At 45.5% G+C, this 21,145-nt stretch overlaps 1 protein-coding gene across 4 annotated transcripts in view; it reads right to left on the bottom strand.

Moving 5' to 3' along the window:
* Nucleotides 1-552: 552 nt before the first annotated feature.
* Nucleotides 553-21,145, bottom strand: part of Sulf1 (sulfatase 1) — a 167,981-nt gene continuing 147,388 nt past the window's right edge. For 3 of the 4 annotated variants that reach the window (XM_048420443.3, XM_087897230.1, XM_087897231.1), the window contains 9 exons: nt 20,422-20,674; nt 18,584-18,680; nt 17,693-17,787; nt 17,212-17,277; nt 15,866-16,041; nt 11,987-12,129; nt 11,770-11,893; nt 8,918-8,951; nt 1,934-2,105 (listed from right to left, as the gene is read on the bottom strand). In XM_048420443.3, the coding sequence (XP_048276400.3) occupies nt 2,075-2,105; nt 8,918-8,951; nt 11,770-11,893; nt 11,987-12,129; nt 15,866-16,041; nt 17,212-17,277; nt 17,693-17,787; nt 18,584-18,680; nt 20,422-20,674 (1,019 nt within the window). In that variant the 3' untranslated portion in view covers nt 1,934-2,074. Of the gene's footprint in view, nt 2,106-8,917; nt 8,952-11,769; nt 11,894-11,986; nt 12,130-15,865; nt 16,042-17,211; nt 17,278-17,692; nt 17,788-18,583; nt 18,681-20,421; nt 20,675-21,145 lie in introns of all 4 variants that reach the window. The other variant, XM_048420442.3, reaches the window with a different exon arrangement.

Raw genomic sequence — 21,145 nt, 5'->3', positions numbered from 1 at the left:
AAGTTACCAAGGATTCAACTATGTCACATGAAATTTTCTTGAAAAGTGTTTACCTCAAACACTTAAGGAAAAGACAATGTATCTCCATGTTTGAATTCTTGAAAAGTAAAAAGGGAATTACTGTCAAGCTAAACAACAGCAGCAACAAGAAGACCTTGAGAAGTGGAAAAGGTCGATCAAATGAGGTAATCCTTCAACTGGTCTCTAAAAGTCCAAGAGAGACAGGATGATATCCAGAGTACAGATTTTCAAAAGCAGTTTTGAACTATGTCTTTTGGAAAACCCAGAGTTTGCTGACAGTTTTAAAAATATTCACCTACCACAATGTTCATAAAACAAACCTTCTCTACGGTGGGTTTAAGTGTTACAGCATTCATGATTTCAGTTTAGCAAAACTGTCTTGGAGAAAGTCAAAACTGCACACATTTCCCCAACGCTTAAGCTTATTAACCAATCCAAGAAAAAAAAATTAAAATAAAGTGGTCTTTGCCCTGTCCCTTCTTTTAAAATTTAGTGGTATTGAGCACACAGTAAGCACAGAGAGAGAGCAGGTAATTTTTGTCTTGTTTATTACTTTTTCACTTATTTTATTTTTTAACCACCAATATTGTGAGTCATGCCTTTCTGCTAATCAATCTTAGCGCGTCGAGGTATAAAATACATGCAATGTTTTCTCAAAAAAAGCATACATTAAACAATATGTCATCCATACTGTGTGTCATTGCTGGGAGTCTATTCTTTTGTCCTACAATAGGACAAACAGTGTGATTCTGACAAGCCCACTAGAAAAAAAAAACCAAAAAAAAAAAAAAACCAAAACAAAACACTAGCATCCAAGAAGACACAGTATTCCAAACTCAAAGTGCAAAAATCACTGAACCAAAGATGATGATGTCGAAAAATTCCAGTGGTTAGAAACTAATCCAAACTTCATGATGCAGGCAGGGAAGGTGTGTTGACAGACTCACCAAGGGTGTCAAGCTTTCCAAACTTACAAAGGCACAATCCTAGCCATTTTGACCGGATAGACTTTATATACGCAAGTCCCTACAATATTCAAAAGATAATACTGTTTTAGTACCAAAAAACAAAGCAACAAAACAGAAAATGCGCCCCACCGTTCTCTTCTTGGGAAAACCGTGAGTTCCAGGCAGTCCATGTGTGAGCATTTTCCACACGTGTGCCCACGGATTTCTGCTGCGCACATGTACCCAGGGGAGTCCCGAATGTTGGCAGTTACGATTGCCGCCACTAGTTTACTAATAAAAACATAGAAAGGTTTGGGCAACATTTCATCTAATCAGAGGGGAGAGGGGAGGAGGCACTGCCTTCTAGGTTCGGCACCCGCTCCTTTGTGCCATTCTTCTGTATCTTGGTCAGTGTTCCCTCTGTGTGGCTGGAGTGAACAGGCTGCTCCACACTGGACACACTGAACACTCGATGGACATTAGTTCTGCCAGAAGGAACACAAAGATGCCACTGATCTTCCGGCTCCACATCCTGGGGACGTTCTCGTTGACGTCGGCTGTAGGGCTGCAGCCTGCCATGAGACCGGAACACCAGCTCTGTCCTGCCATTGCCACTGATGTCACCTTCAGGATAGCGGATTTCTTCCCATCCCGTCGGGTTTTCAGTTCTACTTTTTCTCCAGTGTTCAGAATTCAAATGGTTCACTTCCGGAATGTCATTATTCCATTCAAGTCTTCTCTCTGGACTTAAAGTTGGTCTGTTCAAATGCAGGGTTTGGAGGTTGACTGGCAAGGTCAAGGGAGGCGCTTCCCCAACCACGTGACTTGGGTCTTCACCTGACTCTGCAGAGGCCATCTCTGCTGACACCAAGAGCTCAACAGAGGTGACTGAGAAGCCACTGCTTTGAGCAGCTGGAGTCCCATTTGCTTTGTTTTGCTCGGAGTGAGGGTTCAGCGGTGCAAATGTTCTGTCTACAGCCTTCAGGTAACTAGTCCAGTCCTCCAGACTGAGTCTAGGGTTATGTCTGTACTCACTGGTGTCGTCATCCACACCGGATAACTCCTCCAGGCCTTGCCAGTTGGTGTCTGAAGCAATGCTGGGCTGACTAACCTTCCCATCCATCCCATAATTGTCCTCTGTGAAAAGAGAAACCAAGGGACCTCATTAGGGCAACAAAATGATGTTGACTCAATTGGATGAGCAATGTAATTGTTTTACAGATTAATTTGAAATGCAATAACGAAAAGTATTCTCTCCTAGTATTGGTATGTTGAGGAGTGATCTTTACATGCAAAGGTGGCTGAATGACAGAATTGGAAAAGGAGGTGACTGGGAATGGAAGTCAGTTGGCAAAGTGTTTTGTAGCATGCACAAAAGTCTGGGTTTGATCCCTAGACCACATAAAACCAGATACACACCTGTAATCACAGCACTCAAGAGGCAGATGCAGGAGAATGAGAATTTCAAGGCTATCCTTGGCTACACAGAGAGTTCGAGGTCAACCTCAATACATGAAATATCATCTTTAAAGCCAAAATTGGAAAAACTATCCAGCAACTGAAAACCTCTGCCAAATAAGCATGCCTAGTGGGGAAATGACACTTCTGCCCGATGAAGAGACTGAGCCTGCTCACCTGGGTCCCTAGCTGTCCAATGGGAGAACAGTTACAGGACAAAGCCATTTCTACTCATTGGCTTCCAAGAAATTGATAGCCTACAAGGTATTTTAAATTAGTAGGCAAATACTTAGGGCAATATCTGCATTTTATAGTCCTTGGTACTCAGTGCAAAATCGATTTTGAATGTAAATACAACTAACTCAGACATATTTCTGCAGTTATAAGACTCTTCACAGACGTCTGCTTCCAGGGAGTCTCTGAGCAAGAGGGTTTCTTGCGTGCGCATAGCATACCAGCTTTCCCTGACTCCACTGTGCTCAGATGAAATCTAGGAAAAGGCACCCCAGACTGGTGAAACGAATTCCTCACAGCTATGCAGCAAAAAGGAAAGTCAGAAGGCTACACAAAACCCACACCTTTGGAAGAACTGTAAGAGAGACGGCTGGGATCTTCAGGTTACCTGTAAGCTGGAAAGAAAAGAAGGATTACCCAAGAATGAACACCCACCCATCTCCCGCCCCCAGAGTTTGTGCACCACACTCTGGCACCAGCCTTGGGGGAAGAGTAGGGCAGAGAAGTGAGGGCAGAACTCAAGGTTGATTTGAAGTTGCCTGGAAAGAAATGTCATCCTCACATGTGAGACACTGTCAAGAGTCCAGGTGAGTCAGGGCCCTGATGGCAAGGGAGGGTGCTGGGAGGGGCTCAAGCTGGCAGTCTCTGTAAAGCGTGATCCAGGGAGAGAGGAAACAAAGAGAGGAAAAAGGATGCTTCCAGGAAGCTGGTGCGAGAGGAATGGGGCAGCAAAAGAGAAGGCATTTCGCGTCCAATGGAGGGCACGTGACTTCCCCCACCCCCAGCTCCAAGTAGTTAAATGGTAAGAATATTGTATATATTGGGTCATACTGACAAGAAAGATGCCCTTTAAACCAGAAATCTCATAAACTCTACAAATTAATGAGGTAAGAGCAAACTTGATCTACACACAAATACTCTAAAAGAAAAATATTTCTAAAAGAAATAAGAATAAACAATAGCATCTTGATAAAAGTGTCCCTGCCCAAGTCAGCCACACTGCAGCAGTGTGGTCAATCAAGCATCCGAGGATGCGAAACTGTCTTGGGTAAGAAAATAGTTTGTACTAAGAGTCTTATAGTCAGCCAAGCTCTCCTTCAGGTCCCAAGGCTGCAGAAAAACAGTCTGACACCACAAGAAAACAAGAGCGACCAATTAAAAGGAATGTAACCCTTGCTAAGTTTCAGAGGGGGAAAAAGAGCAACTATCTTCATGAGAAAGGAGTGACGGGAGACGCAAGGTGAAACACCTGGGCACGTACTAAAAGAAGCCCCGCCCCCAAGACCAATCAGATGGACTGGAATAGGTACGAGGACTTCCTGGAACATCATTGGCATCACTGAGGGGCCCTTTAGGTGAGCCTCCGTGAGGTACTAGCCATGTGTATGACAGGAGTGGACGGGGCACGGGCTGTAGTAATGTGGAGATGGTCCAAATCTAAACGTACTATCCTCACACGCCTTCCGTCAGGGGTGATGATGAGAGCTTTCCTATAGCCCACCAGAAGTGAAAAGGATGTAGATGGTGGTGGGGAACATTTCCCCAGGGAAGGCTCTGTGCACCTGGACTACATAGGGGTCACGGTGCTTCTTGGGTCTGGACAGTAACAGATTCTCGAGACTGGGCTCTGCAGTTCCAGCGCTAGATGAAATGTTCAAAAACATCATCAAAGGTTTGAAACAGGGACTGGAGAGATGGCTCAGCAGTTAAGAGCGCTTCCAGAGGTCCTGAGTTCAATTCCCAGCAACCATATATGATGAGATCTGGTGCCCCCTTCTGGTCTCCTGCAGGCACACATGCAAGCAGAACACTATACATAATAAATAAAGAAATCTTTTTTTTAAAGTTTGAAACAGAAGATATTGACCAATTTGAACTGCTGAGTGACATATTTTCACACCCATAGAAACTTTCTGCTTCTTAAGCCAACAGCTATTTCTCCTTTCTTTCCTTTCCTTTCCTTTCCTTTCCTTTCCTTTCCCTTCCCTTCCTTTTTTTCTTTCTTTCTCTTTTTCTTTATTTTATTTTATTTTTTGGTTTTTGAAGATAAGGTTTCTTTGCGAAGCTTTGGCTGTTGTAGAATTAACTCTCTGTAGATAAGGCTGGCCTTGAACTCACAGAGCTCAGCCTGCCTCTGCCTCTGCCTCTGGAGTTCTGGGATTAAAGGCCCGCGCCACCATGCCCAACTGCTGTTCCATAGTTTAAATAGATCCATTGGATACACAGTGTACTGCACAGACTGTTCAGAGTCCTGGTTCCATAGGGAATTGGCTGAGAAGTTGAGAATGAGAGGAGAAAATGGCACCATCAAGGGAGGCTGACGGAGGACCGCCATTGGGAGGATTCCAAGCTGTCTAAGGAAGAGTGATTAGGGGAGAGGCTGGTGCAACTGTGCAGTCCTTCATGTCACCTCAACCTCCTCTTCATCCAGGTCCTTCAGATGCGAATACTTTATACCTGCTCAGGAAGCAGCTTGCTCAAGCTGACCTGGCAGTGTAGCAGTGATAGGAAGCTGAAACAAAGCAGTTTTCATCCAATAAGAGGTTTTTAGAAACCACTCAGTAAAGAAGCATTGGGTCCATGTGGTTTCTCGGGAGGATGGTGCCCCACTAGAGCCCTGATGCTCTACAAACTGTTCTAGAAAACAGAAAGGAAGCGAAGGCATCAGGACACCATTGGTGAAGCAAATACAACACCGATGGTGGAGTAAGACAGAAGAATGGCTCCCTTTACCTCATAGACGCCCACATCCAACTCCTCAGAAGCCGTGGACACCACCTTAGGAGGCAAAAGGGAGCCACAAGTGTGACAGCGTCACGCATCTTGATGGGGAAATGTTCAGGTGAAGTCAAGATAGCCACCAGGGACCTTAGGGAGATGGCCGTGTGGAGAAGCAGGACAGCCAGAGGAGACTCGGCTGTGGGAGAGGGATGGAGGCGGACAGGAACAATAGATGCTCATATCGCCGCCTTCAGAGATGAAGCTGTGGTCGAGGAATGGATGAAGCCACTTAAGAAACCAGAAAGGACGAAGTTCTCTGAAGGACGGAGTTCTCTGAAGCCCTGAAATGAATGCAAGCCTACTGACAGCTTTAAGCCCGGAAGAAACATTTTAAACTTCATGTCCCTGGAAACATAAGGGAATAAGTACATGTCGCTGGGAGATGTGTCCGCAGATTTCTACAGTGACCACAAGAAACTAAGATCATAATTGAACAGTAGTGCCAGCACCAAGAGCAGGAAGATTATAGACAGATATTGCGGGTAAATGTAGGTTCCTCATAACCTCTAGTGAAAAGAATTCAATATTCTATTAAGAAAAGCATGCACAGCGACTCTCAAAATTTGGGTCCAGGAATGAAAGGTTTGTTTTTCTTAGTAGATAAATTCATAGATGTAACTTACTCATAAATCAATAGAGAAAAAATTATCTGGGCATCTCATAGATGCTGATAATCAGTTTGACACATTTGGTTTTCACTGATGGCAAGGCACTGGCAAGAAAATAGATGACTGTTTCCTTAGTGTGACGATGGCAATCACACTCGGTCCCAAATTCTAACTCTCTCTTGATGGTGATAGCCTAAATGCTCCCTCATTAGAACTAAAGATAAGGTGAGGTCACGATGGAAGGACAGTTCACTTCTGAGACACTCTGCACAGGTGAAGGGACCGGCGTGCATGCACAGACACTTCGGCAGCAGCTGTGCAATCTGGAGTCCACATCTGGCACTCACTTTCCAGACGTCCCAAACAGGGATGGCTGCTGCTGCATGTTGGGTAACAAAGATATAAGATGACCCTGGACCTATTTCAGGGTCCCAAACAAGTATTCAAAAACAAGGGGAATCTTTCCAGAATCACACAGAGGACTTAAAGAAACAATAGTGGTCATTACATGATAGGAGAAGAATATCCCGAGGAAACTGAGAAGCTTTGCTCCATCCCTACACAAGTGATAGATGATATGGGAAGTTACTTTTCAAGGTAGAACACATTGAGAAACACAGGCGGAACAATGGAGTTGGGAAAAAAATCCATTTGCAGCCATCATATTAATAATAAATAACCTCAGGCTGGAGTGGGGCTCAGGCATACAGTGTTTGCTCCAACATCAGACAAAATCAAGCACAGTGAACGACCAGGCAGAAGTCTCAACTGCCCGCCAAAGCTAATCGGCTGTTCATCAGCGAGAAAGGCAAGCAACTGCACAGAGGACTAGTTTCCCAAACAATGTGTTAGCCAAATAACAAAAACCCAAAGAAGATATTCCCAGGGCACGGCGCTGTTTGCAATAATAGTTCTCTCCCAGACAGACAACTCCCAGTTAGATGTGCAAACTCTAGACAAACCTCAAGTTGAGAGCATTTTATGAAAGAAACTGGCTGGCGGCCTATGAAATGTCACCACCAACAATGAAAAGCTGGGAAACTGTTCCAGTAGGGATGACACTTAAGAAAGGCGACAATTTTATATGATATACCACTCTGGATTGAATCCGAGACCCGAAACCAAACACCATAAACACGACCTGATTGGAGCATTTGGCAAGATGTGGCCTCGGAATGTGGATTAGATAATGGCACTGGTTCGTGTTGATGGCCTGATTTAGTTAGTGTTCGACGGTCATGGGCAAACATGTCCTTGGGAAGCACAAAGTAAAACATTTCTACACCAAGGGACACAATACCTGCAAATGACCCAGAGCTGATGTAGAAAGCGCGTTTATATGAGAAGAGAGAGGAAATGGGAGACGGGAAGCAAATGGGGCACTTAGATCTATTCCAACAGCTTTTCTATAAATGCCATGTTAATAGAACATTAAAAATTAGTAGACATTAGGGAGGGATGTAGCCCAGTTGACGGAGTGCTCGCCTTGCATACATAGAGCCCCGGGTTCAGTCCCCACAAGATGTAAAATGGATGCGGTGACGCATGGTCATAATCTTAGCACTTAGAAGGAGGGGCAGGAGGGTCGGAAATTCAAGGTCATCCTTTGGGGTCACTGACTAAGTTCCAGGCCAGCTTGGACAGTGCCTCGTTAGCCTCTTCTTGGGGACAGCCACCTTAAGGTATTGGCTCCATCTTGCATATATTTTCTGAGGATGGCATAGGGTTGGTACAGGAGCAGATGAAGGATGGAGAAGCAACCATAAAATGCCCAAAATAGCCCAGGTTTTTCCCTGCCTTTCCTGATGTCATTTAGCTTCTCTGGATCAATGAGCTGCTTCCAAAGGGAAGCATGTGAGATTCCAGCTCAGGAAGTAGGTGGGAGGTATCCCCGGAGGCTCTCTAGTTTCTCTGAGGAGGTATCAGAGTGGGTGGTGCCAACTAAAGCATCCCGCTTTGGTAGGAAGTTGGGCCTTAAACAAGTGCATTGCCTAGAGTTTGGACACACCAAAGCCCCAGCATTGATGGTAAGGACAGTCCATACACCCCAAAACTGGCACGTTTCAGGTAAGTCCTCCAGAGCCGAGGCTCAGTGAAGAAAATCAACAATGGTTGACATTTCTGGGTGATCAGTGGATAAACTCCCGGGCATATGCCTTCCTCCATGTAGGAGAGAAAGATGTGGGTTGGGGGTTATATCAAGGTGAGGTTATTTATGAAGCTCCATGTGTCAGGACTATCATTCTTGTGTATGTTAGGAACTTGCTGTTTGACCATGACCACCTTGCCCCTAACTCCTGACACCGTCTCTTCCTTTCCCTTCATCCTGCAGAACCATCTGAATTCTTCTTATGACCACTGCTTTTGCCACCAAAGTTAATCAATGACTGCTCACAGGGAAATTCTTTGTTTCTTCTGACTTCGGCTTCAGAGTGTTCTCAAATTTTCCCTTAGTGCTTTTTTTTATTTTTTTTAAAATTATTAGCAGTATTCTTAAATGAAAAAACAAAATCTCTCAATCCCATGCAGCCTCTCCATCCAATCGTGGAAACAAAACACAGGAAATCCATCTCCATTCTCCTGTCCCAGCATTCCTTGCCTTAAAGCATCATTCAAAAGGCAAACAGGAAGGGCATGCAGGGCAGAGAGGAACTGCTCAGAAGGGCATCTCTTGGGGGGGGGAACAGCTGAGTTGATTTAGAAGCAGGATGGGTCTGGAGCCAGGGACTGGATGGGAATGAGGATGGCATTACGACACACATGCACCACAACCGGCACTCTGTGCGAGATGGCAAGAAACAGAAGCGAGCTGAAATGACGGGCCATGCAGTTACGGGAAAGAAGCTGTTGAGAATGAAGTGTGAATACCTGTGTAGGTCATAGCTTCCTCCGTCTTTAGTTCCTGATACAGGGAAACAGAAGAGGAATCAGTTAGCTTTAGAACCCATAGGACCCTTTACTATGCAGCTTCCACGAACACATCTCAATCCTAGAAAGAAACGTACTGTGTTAAATACAGGCAGCATCGACATCCAACGGAGAGTTTATTAATTAGTCTCAAAAGGATTGAGTGCTAAGAATAAAAAGGCTTAAGGCAAAACAATATGGAAAAGGACAAAACGGGCTGAGGACAAGAAAACGGCGAGAAAAGTGTTTCCAGAAGTTCATGTAGTTCTGAGTAAATTAAAAATATTTTTGCGGTGGTGGAGGGGTGGGGCGGTGCTTGAAAAGAGAGGCCAATAATAATCTCTCTCAGGAACAGTCTAGATGCCTAGAGAGGGTACCACAAGTGCACGGCGATCACTAGGTCCCACCCGGCCTGTCATTTCACCATTAAGGACCCTATCAGGTTTCTCACAGTGGATCTGGCGAGTCATCTCCGACAATGTAGGGTCACAGTGGAGCTGGGAAGTCATCACCGATGACGTAGGGTCTTAGTGGAGCTGGGAAGTCATCACCAATGAGGTAGGGTCACAGTGGAGCTGGGAAGTCATTGCTGATTACATAGGGTCACAGTGAAGCTGGAAAGTCATTGCTGATTACATAGGGTCACAATGGAGCTGGAAAGTCATTGCTGATTACATAGGGTCACAGTGGAGCTGGGAAGTCATGGCTGATGACGTAGGGTCACAGTGGAGCTGGGAAGTCATGGCTGATTACATAGGGTCACAGTGGAGCTGGCCACTCATCGCTGATGACTTAGGGTCACAGTGGAGCTGGCCACTCATCGCTGATGACTTAGGGTCACAGTGGAGCTGGCCACTCATCGCCGATGACGTAGGGTGTTGTATTCTTTTGGAGAATGCTATTTCTACTGTCTCTAAATAGTTTGGCTAAGATCCCAGGCCTCCACAGGTTGGCTTTCTCCCCCTTTTCATCCCTCTTTTCCTTTCTTTGATTTCTGGAAAAGGTCAGCATAAAAGCAGGGTGTTTCCAAACCTTCACGCTGAGTGGAGTAAGAAGCCAAAAGACCCACTTTGCAGGCCTGGTTCTTGACTGGGTCATTTCCCCTAGACATGGATGGAGAACTGAGCCACGACATGTCGCTGGACTCTCTTGTAGGCTGTTTGATCTAGGATCCTTTGGTGATGGAAATGACAAGCAAGTGGACTGATTGTTTTGGGAGAAGAACCTCATTTCTCCCTTCAAGTCTGTGATCCCCCATCATTTCAGATGTTTGAACACCTGGTCCCCAATTGGAGGAGCTTTTGGGGGAAGGTTATAGAACCTTGGGGAGATAGAGCCTTACTAGAGGAAGCATGTCACTGGTGGTGGGCTTTGGGCATTGATAATGTCACTGTGATGGCTGTTCTCACTGTTTCTTCTTTTTGGTTCACAGCTTCCTGCTCCAACCACCTTGCCAACCACTTGCTGCTATGCTTCTCTGTCATGATGGGCTCTTATCCCAGGAACTGTAGAGCAAAACAAACTTTTTCTTCCATAAGTGGCTTTTGGCCTTGATGCTTTATCACCAAGTGACATGACCAGATGGCTGCCATTTTTATTGCTAGAGATGCTGGCTCTACACACAACCTACAAATCACAGGTAGAGACTTGATTGCATTAAATATGCTCCAGCTGGGATGGGAAAAATGGCCCACTAGTTAAGAGCACACAGTGCTCTTTAGGCAACCAGAGTTTGTGGCTTCCAATTGCCTGTAAGTCCAGCTCCAGGGCATAAGGATATTCTCTCTATTCAGCCTCTTCGAGGGATTGCACTCATGTGTACAAACTTATATACAGACACAGACATGTGCACATAGTCAAAACGAGAGAGAGAGAGAGAGAGAGAGAGAGAGAGAGGTTGCAAGTCAGGCATTACGACTTATACCTATAGTCTCAACACTTGATCGAGACTGGCCATACTGGGTTACACAGTAAATCGGAGGTCAGTCCAGCTATGTGCAGTAAGAACGCATCTCACAAAGTGTGTGTGTGTGTGGGGGGGGGGGGGGACTCCTGCAAACTGCTTTCCAAAGCCAGTGACTTGAGCTTGTCATTCTGTCGGGATGTCAGGGTAGTCTCCAGTTCTTTTTCTTCCCTCCTGTGAGTAACTGACATTTACATTTCTATAGAAATGGTAGACAGTGACTTTTGTTGGTGAGGCAAAGGCTGAGCGAACAGAGCAAAGAGCTGCATCGATGCAAACCGAAAGGAGAAAAGCATTCAGGTGCACACACCGGGGTAGAATGGGGACATCTTCGCAGCACCATCTCAGACTCCAAGTTTATGAGCTTTTCAAATGGGAGACGGTGGTAAAAGCTCTGGAACTCCCTTGTCCTGGGCAGGGATTCAGATAGGGGTGGATGGTTCTGGATGGTGACAAGAAGCAGGTCACTGTGTGTCTCTACCAAGTTACTATAACAAGAGCTTCAACTTAAGCTCTCAAGCTCTGTTAAGGGGAACCATAAGAAATCCCCAAAGCCTTGATCTCACCTTCCCATGGATGCTTCTGTCAGAACTGAGGTTTTCTGATACAGCAGACACATGCAAGAGAGTGAAGGGTTACTCACACTTGGTCCTTCAGTCAGTTCAGCTTCCCATCACTGTAACCAGGTGAGAGACTGAGAAATCAAATTATGTTTGGAGCTGCTCGCAAAGATTCTCTTGTAAGTGCTCTAAACTATATGCTTATACATGGAAATGTTTCGAAAGGAGAAATCTTGATAATACAAAGAGTTTTATAAAGAAAACAGAAAGAAGCAATATTTTTTCCTTACCAATGTCAAGGCTCTTGGGTCTTGGGTTGCACTGCTTATACCCTTGGCAGCTTCGGAGCTCCATTAACTGTATGTGCAGCTGGTTCAAAATGCCCCGTTCCACTGTGTGCACTGTATTTGTGAGCTGTGGACAGAGTGGTCAGGACAATGGACGTGAGCACGTGACTGGTTATCCCGTTTCCAACCGCTCTCAGCAAATGAAAGCATATTGTCTTACCTGATAGGGATCTGTATTCATGTCAAAATACTCCAGAAAGCCGGTAGCAAACTCACAAAAGAGAAAATTGTGCGTCTCATTAACTGTACGCAAACACCAGTATGTGTTATTGTTAGAACTCGTGCATGCGCAGAAAGATCCCACTGTCGGGGAAAAAAGAAAAAAACAGAACGAGAAACCTTCACAAGCTGGCCATGTCAGTACCTCTTTACAAGCTTCAGGGTGGCTTTCTAATAAACACTGTGTGATTGGCTGTCCGAGACAATAGCATCCTTCCCTCTCTGCATCCTGGGAAAATGCAGGGGACTCTCACAGGCTGGAGACCAAGGTCAAGTTGCAGGCCCCTTAGTTAGTTACCCTCCTTAATTCTAGAAGGTGGTGGTCTCCAAAATGGAATGAGTGGTTGGAGAAGAGCGGGTGTTTTTATGTTTTCTGGAAGAGGAAAACAGGGCTGTTTCAGAAGGTGACAGAATTAGTGTCCCCACTGTGTCTCAGGGTCACACAGCCAGTGTCACAACTATGTATTGGGACAGAGTCTGAGACGAGGGTAGAATCCAGCTTCATGGAATTGGAGGTGGTGTTATTTGCAATTATGGAAGGCCTCTGCAGCCCTGTCTGTGCGTGAGCGGGAGCATGCATGCTCGCATGTGGGAGGGTTCCCATGTGTATATATGTAGAGGGCAGAGGCCAACTCTGGGTGTCGTTCCTCAGCTGACACTCGCCTTGCTTTTGGGACAGGATCTCTCTTTGGTCTGGAACTCCCAGACCAAAGCAGTCTACACTGGCTGGCCTCAGTCCCAATTTTCTCCCCAGCAATGAGATTGTAACCATGGTTACCAAGGCTGCTTATATGGGTCCTGGGGATGAATTCCGGTCTTCATGTTTACATGGTAAAGCACTTTACTGGTTGAGTTATCCCAAGACCTTTCTACAATATTTCAATATGCAATGAGATTTATCCATCAACACCTTTTGGACATAGAGAGGCTCTCTGGCTAACTTGTAGAAAGTATTTAAGAGACATCAAATTTTACAACCAGCCACCCATTCTTCTTCTTGTAAAAATGGAGGGAGAAATAATGGGGTTTCAGAACTGGTTTCAAAAATATTTCTTAAATCATTTAAGATAGGTACAGTCAATGGAATGCACCTCTGATGTAGAATGTTTGAATGGCTTAGCTCATTTAGTTCTCAAAGAACTGTTAGACACATTATTGTATCCATACCCACTCATAGATGGGAAAACTGAGGCCCAGAATTAGGTGACTGACAGCTGACAGCAGGCACTCTAGTTGGAAGGCTGACTTAGCTGTGAGACATCTGCCCTTTGCAATATTGAACACACTAGATCTGGCCCTGTGAGCCAAAGTGGATCTTTGAAACAGTGACTGAGAGGGGATTATGAGTTCAAATATTTTAACTGACCAGATTTGGGGGGCAGTTAAAAGCTGAAGGGGAGGTACATTGTGCTCCATAACTGACCATTATGGGCTGCAGCCTCCTTATTGCTGATGCCCCTCAAAAGGGCTTACTTGTGTCAGCTGGCAAACCTACACACACTACTCTTGCTGCTGCCCAGTGTATGGATTTGGACCATGCTGCCCAGGCTAGCCTCAGTCTCACGATGATCCCTCTGCCTCTGCCTCTGCCTCTGCCTCCTGCGTGCCAGGTGAGCCTGGACAATGACATGTGTCAGTCATGATGGCACAGAGATTTTGGTCTTGTTGATCTCAACTCCCCTGTGTTCTGTGTGCTCCGCAGTCACCTCTCCCTCATCCCAGACACAGTTTTTACAAAGGAATATCTACAAAACAGAGTATATTTTCATCTGTTTGATTTTTTTATAGAAGGTGCTCTTAGTATTTCACTCATAATTTTTATTCTTTTTATATGAACATTTAGTTCATACCTACATACTAAAATCCAGGCAACCAGTATTTTCTAATTGATATAGAAAATTTCCAAACCACCTAGGCGGTGGTGGCGCACGCCTTTAATCCTAGCACTTGGGAGGCAGAGGCCAGCGGATCTCTGTGAGTTCAAGGCCAGCCTGGTCTACACGAGCTAGTTCCAGGACAGGCTCCAAAGCTACAGAGCAACCCTGTCTAGAACCCCCCCGCCAAAAAAGGAAAATTTCCAAATCAATAATTTAAACATGTTGTGAACTTATTTCATAAAACATACAAGTATAAAACTTCTGACCCCTGCTCACAAGCTCACTCTGCTGGGATGCTAATCTTTTTCATCTGGACAATCACTATAACTCTTTAGGTTTCAGCCTAACCATCACTTTTGTAAAAAGACCCATTGCTGGATATTGACTGCCCCTCAAGGCCCCCCGTGCAGTGCTATTGGGAAGCAATCAAACCTTTATGAGCTGGGACCTTGTAGGAGGCAAGACACCCCTGGGCTTATGCTTAATGATGACTACAGGGGCGGGGTGCGGGAGGAGGAGGGGGCTGCCTTCCTTCTTTCTCACTTTGCTTCTGTGACTCACTTAGATACCGTGAGGTGGATAGATCCCTCTATCACGTGCTCCCCTGTGACTCCCCACCAGGGATAGACAGATCCATCTATCACGAGTCCCAAAGTAAGAAGATCGATCAACCAAACAAAACCTCTTAAGACTCTGGGCTGAAATGCAAGTCGACTCTCTCAGGCATCAATTCCACGGTGGTGAGAAGATGGTTACCACAGGTACTATCTTCTTCATCTCTAAAGGGTACCCTCAAACGCTTTAGTCACCGTTTCCTTCATTCCATGGCTACAAAGTGTAATTATTTTGCTTGGCTCATTTGGTTACCTGCCTTCCCCTTCCCACTAGAATCAAAGTATGATGAGGACAGACACCGAGCCCTCAGCAATCTGAATAGCCCACAGGGACATCCCCTCCCCCAACTCCATTTCAAGAGTCACGTTAAAAGCGGAATGCCATGACTAAGAGGTACTTGGCCTCACTGTGATTGTGAACACACAGGTAAAGACAGACCCAACTCAAGCAGGGGCAGGACGAAGAGCCACAAGCTGCCCGGAGCAGGTCTGCCATCTCAGGGGACCTCCACAGGCCAGTTTGAGAAGCTGCCTGGCTGCCCTCCACTGACCCTTAGAAGACTGGGGTTTTTATCTGTGCTCCTGGTCGGCCTTCAATCAAGGCCACTAGATCCTGGGCATGATCCCTCTACTGCTGTGAGCTCCATGCAGAGACGCAAGGAAACAAAAGCACTCTTCAACAAGACACGGATATTCTGCATCTTCTGCCATCCCAGACAAAATGGAAGACTTTTACGGACCCCATGGTCAAAGGGGCACAGGATAAGCAGGGTGTGGGCTCTGCATTGACAGTATCTTTACTGTGTTTTTATTTTAAGACACATGTGTTAGGGTTAGGGCGGAAACCAATTTTCTTGGGGCAATACTTCACAGGTGTTTATTGCTACTGACCTGGGTGGGTTTATTGGGAAGTAACCACCTTGGGCAGCCTCTGTGTGAGACCTCAAGGAGAGACTTGGTATCTCTCAACAGAAAAACCAAATCTTTCTAGGAATCAAAACCAGTACACCCGTCACTCCAGCATTTGAGAGGGCAAGCCAGGAAGATTGTACATGGGAGGCCAACCTGGCCCACACAGTTCTAGGCCAGCTCAGAATTCATAGGAAGACGGCATCTTCAAAAACCAGAACGAAAATTAACACAAACAAAACAAAACAATAGATTCTAAAGGAAAACTTGTTTCCTAGCAAAACGATCTGAGCACAGAACGATACTGCAGTTTCCTTTTGGATCATGTGCTGTGTTCTACCTGTAGGATTCTTGGTCTACGTTGGTACAGAAGAAGAGGTGCTCTCTGTACCCAGGAGGGGGCGCCACTGGGGGACTTACGATTCCAGAAGGGGGCGGTCTGCCAGTGGTTGTTGTCGTGTGTGAAGCAGGTGAGCCCAGGCAGGCTGCACTCCTCCCCCTTCCTCTGGCGTTTCTTCTCCTTCCTCGCCTTCTTCCTTCGGCGGTTCTCCTTGAAGAGTTGCAGTTTGCTGTCCACCTCCTGGGCAGCAGCCTCCCTGGACCAAGACAAGGAACTGTTTGGATGACCAGGAAGGACTTTAGGAAAAGCCTTGCACAAACGTGTACATGGAAGACACACAGGTGTACATGGAACCCGACCTCAGGTGACCTCTGGTTCTCACAGACGGCTTCAGATATAGCCGGTGTCACGGAGGCAAACTCACTGAGTGGCAGTTCTCTCATAACTTTAATAAGCCTGACAGTTACTTATTCTTAAGCATTGACGGAAATAACCGTTGGCATGTGTCAGTGTATCACAACCCGTGGACAATGATGTGCTCTCCTAGCTCTGTACCTGTCAGGCAGCCAGAGTCAATGAATTGTTAGTTGGATGGGATGGCTTAACAGGTGGATTAAAAACCATTTGGCAAATTATATATGATACATTTTTAAATTAAGTATTTTGTCATGTTTCTTCTTTAAAATATTTATTTTTTGGAATTGCAAATTCCATCGATGTATACGAGATATGATCATATCTACCCCCTGCATGTCCCCCAGATCTCCCTCCACACATCCTCTTCCCAACTTCATCTCCCTCCCTCCCTCCCTCCCTTCCAGTCACTGAGGTTAATTAGTGCTGCTCATTTATATGTGCAGGGGTGGGAGCCATTCACTGGAGCATGGGCAACCTACCACACCCCTACAGAAGAATGATTCTCCCTCCTCCAGAGGCTATCAACTACCAATAGCTCCTCAGGGGTGGGCCTGCTGAGCTCCGCCCTCACCCATGCCAGCACTGTGGTTGGCTTGATCACATGCCTGTAATCACCAGGGGACCAATAGCGAAGTCACGTTCAAAGGATGCTATTTCACAGCGCTCCTCATCATCTTCCAACTCATCCACTCTTTTCACTTCCCTGAGCCTTGGCAGGCGGTTTGTTTTCCCACACAGTTTAAAGTTTGCACTCAAATACAAACGCTCTTACACGTACAACTTCTGCTAGCACTTTAATGTCCGCGGGCTTCCTTACTTTCCGAGAGGTCAGCACTATTGCGGGCTACTCTGTTGAACACCCTAATTTAGTCCAGGGTCTGTTACTCTCCATCGATCCCTCTAGAGGACCAGGCATGGAGGAGACACCCCTGTGGAACCCAGGAGTCCCTCCAGTTACTGTGGACAGTCCCCGACTCCTGGCAAACATGACAAACGCGGAGTTACTCACTTGAAAGGGTGAAGATGGTTTTTTAACTTCTCCTGCCTTTTCACACCTTTCTCTTTGTTGTAATAGCTGCAGGCCAGAAGATTAAAAAGTCAGTTAAAGTCAGTTAGTCTCTCATTCATATATATATATATATATATATATATATATATATATATATATATATACACACACACATACACAACACATACATATACATACACACACATATACACACATATACATATATACACACATATATATAGATATCATGTATATATGTACATATATATTAGATATATCTATATATCCCTTCATTTGATTAAATGGCTCATCACACAAACACACACACACACACTAAGTGGATGAATATTTAGTTTGACTTAAGTGGATGAGAACAATACGCCTTGTGGCGATGGATTCATTAAGAAAGAGAAGTGGCCTCCAACTACCCCGGCTCCTCGTTTGTGCCGGGAAGTGAAGTGACCCCAGGACGCGTGCTCACCTCTGCTTACCGCAGCTACACTCCTCCGGCTTCCTTTTCTTCAGGTGTCCCCTCACTTCTCTTAAATTCTTAATTTTATCTTGCAGAACTTCAATCTGGAAAAGACACATTCCCACAATTCCCTTCGAAGATCAGGGTTTTCTTAACAAAAGATCGTTCACCTTCTTTGCTGTTCCAGAGAACAGCTGGGATGAGCGAGTCAGAGAACACACACATATCCCACCTACATCCCAATCAATGCACCACAGAAACATTAGCAGACGGCTCTTCATAACTGAATATTTTTCTCAAAAATATCCAAAAGACTATTGCATTCATTTCTGGTTTTGCCACGCTTGCTTTCAGTAGGACTATTGCTATGGAACTGGAGGAAGACAAATACCTTGGAGGATTTTCCAGGTTTTTTTTTTTTAATATAAAATGGTTTTTACAAGAGCTTTAATTGTTTAATCTCATTGAAATTCAGTTGAAATTCTAAATAATATAAACAAATTATCATACAAACGAACACACAGAATGTCAAAAGACAGAGGCTATAATTTTATTTAGCGTCCTCTAGAATACAGTATATACTCAATATATGTGTGCTCGCTCGTGGGAAAATACTAAAGCACTGTGCTCATCAAAGGAATTTGGATGAGGACTTTGGTAAGGATTTCCCAGTTTTCAGGCAATTACGAAAAGGAGGACAGGTGCACACAGAATGTTCATCCACTACAGCACAGAGCCACATGGGTCAGCCTAGCACAACAGGGTTAGACTGAGCACACAGCCATGCGGATGGCTTTCCGAGCGTGTGTTCACCTGCTTGCGGTGCTGGGCTAGAACTAAGGTCCTTGTTTACGACTATCAAGCGCTCTTCACCGAGCTCTACCCCAGCCCAGCACTGACCTCTTTATCGATGTAGGCCTTATGGTCCTTCCACGCTCTGGCCGACTGGTACAGCTCTCTCTCACAATGGATTGTATCATTTGGAAGGATGAAGCATCTGAAAACCAAACAGGACCAAGAGAAACAGACTTAGGGTCTAGTATCAGGAAACACCAGAGCTAGCAAAGAGAACTCAATACCTTTCAACCTCTTCGTATAGATACAAGCACCAAGCTTAGAGCGGATTCTACACAAGGGTAAAGGAGAATGCATCCTGGCCAGTGGCAGGAAGAGAGGTGAGGTCACTGCTTTTCATATTCATCATCCCTTGAATAAACTCCACTCTCCAGCTCAAGCTTTTAAAGTGTGTGGGGGGTGGGGGGTGGATTTTCAGTCACAAATGCAAAATGACTTCTTGAAAGAAACATATCATCCCATTATTTGCCTTTTAAAAATACCTCAAGTATTTCCACCTAGACTCTGATATTTTCCTTTTCCTGTTTTGACATGCTAAGGCTCTAACCTGGGTCTCTGGCTAGACAAGCATTTTACACTGAGCTGAACTAGACCCTCAGCTTCTCCATTTAGGGTCCCCCCCCCGGCTGGATTTTTGAGATAGGGTCTCTGTAGCTTTGGAGTCTGTCCTGGAACTAGCTCTTATAGACCAGACCAGGCTGGGCCTGTCTCTGCCTCCTGAGTGCTGGGATTAAAGGTATGCGCCACCACTGCCCGGCTAGGTCACTCTTAAGACAGTTTCGTGCATCCCAGGTTGGACTTCTGATCCTGCTGAATTCCCGAGGGCTGGGATCATAGGTGTAATACTGGATGCCTAGTTTATATAGTGTGTGATCAACTCCAGGTCCCAGGACTTATTTTACTGTTTATCTAGTTTTAGTTTGTGTGTACAGGTGTTTTTCTGTATGCACACCCGTGGACCAGGGACATGTAGCATCTGTGGAAGCCAGAATGGGTGTTGGATCCCCTGACACTGAGGTTATAGACAGTTGTGAGTACCTTTGTGGTGCTGGGAGTCAAACCTGGGTCTACCAGAAGAGCAGCCAGGGTTCTTAAGCTATGAGCCAACTCTCCAGCCCCAAATCTAGGGATTGTTGCCAACTAGGTAAACATTCTCTCAACTGAGCTAGGTCCCTAGTCCCACACACCATTAACACCATAAGTCTTAAAACAAAGTAAGAATCCAGGGATAGAACTGGGTGGACATGGGTGTGTGATTCTAACAAATCTGAATTCAGGGTGAACTGGTATTCCATGATGATGGCACTAGTGATAAAATGAAGATCTAATAAATTTGACGTTATGGAAATAGTGTTTGTTTCTTGTCGGTAGGACTTCCAACCCTTTTTGTCTGCTTTTGTGAGGCAGACCAGGTTTTTCTGTGTCTTACATACCCATTCCTAGCCCACAACTGTTTTCTAGAAGTTTCTTTGGGACCCATTGTCTTTCTCCAAGGTGTATTCAGTTCTTAGGCCGGATTCTGCAATGCTCTAACTCAGGGGACCATGGAGCATGGAACAGTCTCCGGCAGTCCCCAGAATTGTATACACCGATTTCTAGACACTTCTGTAGGTAACAACTCGGGGATAGAAACTTAACCGCTAAGTTAAGATATGGAAGACTAGCTCTGACTGGGTTCCTGGCCAGTTAGCTAAATATGAAACGGAACCCGAAGAATATATTGAGGTTGCTGCTGGTTCTAGCTTCTCCCTGCTTCCCCGTGCCCCTTGTGCAGGCAAGCCTTTAGGCATTGCTGAGTGCTAGCTACTTTCCGTTAAGTCCACATGGTGACTGTATGGGGTGTGAGGTAACGCTGACCTCCACCCTGGAAACTACAGACTCACTTGTGTGTCACACGGACAGTGGTGGGCAGCCCCACCGCATCGTTGCTGTCTGCCAGCATCTCATTCCTGATGTCACCAGCAGCAGCCTGAGGGCCTCCCAGTCCCTGGCGGCCCTCATTGTGGCGCTTAGCAATGCTTCTCGGTGGTAACACTTGCAATTCTTCTTCTTCCAGATTTATATCGTATATTTCACCTTCAAATTCGACAGACAGGGACCGAGTCTGCCGGGTGTGCACAAATCTGGGTTTATATTCTGGAACGAGAGGAAAAGCCACAATACAGATTAGCTGGTGAGCGTGGCAGGGAAAACACTATCATCCGTCACCTTGGGGTCTTAGAGAGGGACAGCCAGGGCCGGCTACATTGCTACAGGGCACCTTGATACCTGGGATAGCTCCTGAAATCACAGGTGCAAAAGCAGGCTCTCCACTGGTTGTGTCCTGTGACAGACGTCACACGGCTGTGGCCTCAGGCCCCTCCCCCATCAATCACAGGCTATGTGGTTTCACATTCAGTTTTCAACATGAATGGCTCTAAGCTATGGCTGTTAATGAAGAACTGTATGTTCCCCATTTGTTATTTATAATGATGCTTTTTCCCTTAGCTTTAATTATCCGTAGGACATGGTAGATCTATCTTGAATCCATAATCTTGAAATGTGGTATTGTCATAATGGTCCTTACGTGAGAGAACGCATGAAATACCAAACATGAATTGGTGCTCT

This window comes from Myodes glareolus, chromosome 16 (assembly GCF_982192425.1).
Source record: "Myodes glareolus chromosome 16, mMyoGla1.1, whole genome shotgun sequence".
Taxonomy (NCBI): domain Eukaryota; kingdom Metazoa; phylum Chordata; class Mammalia; order Rodentia; family Cricetidae; genus Myodes; species Myodes glareolus.
This window is presented reverse-complemented; position numbering and strand designations above follow the sequence as displayed.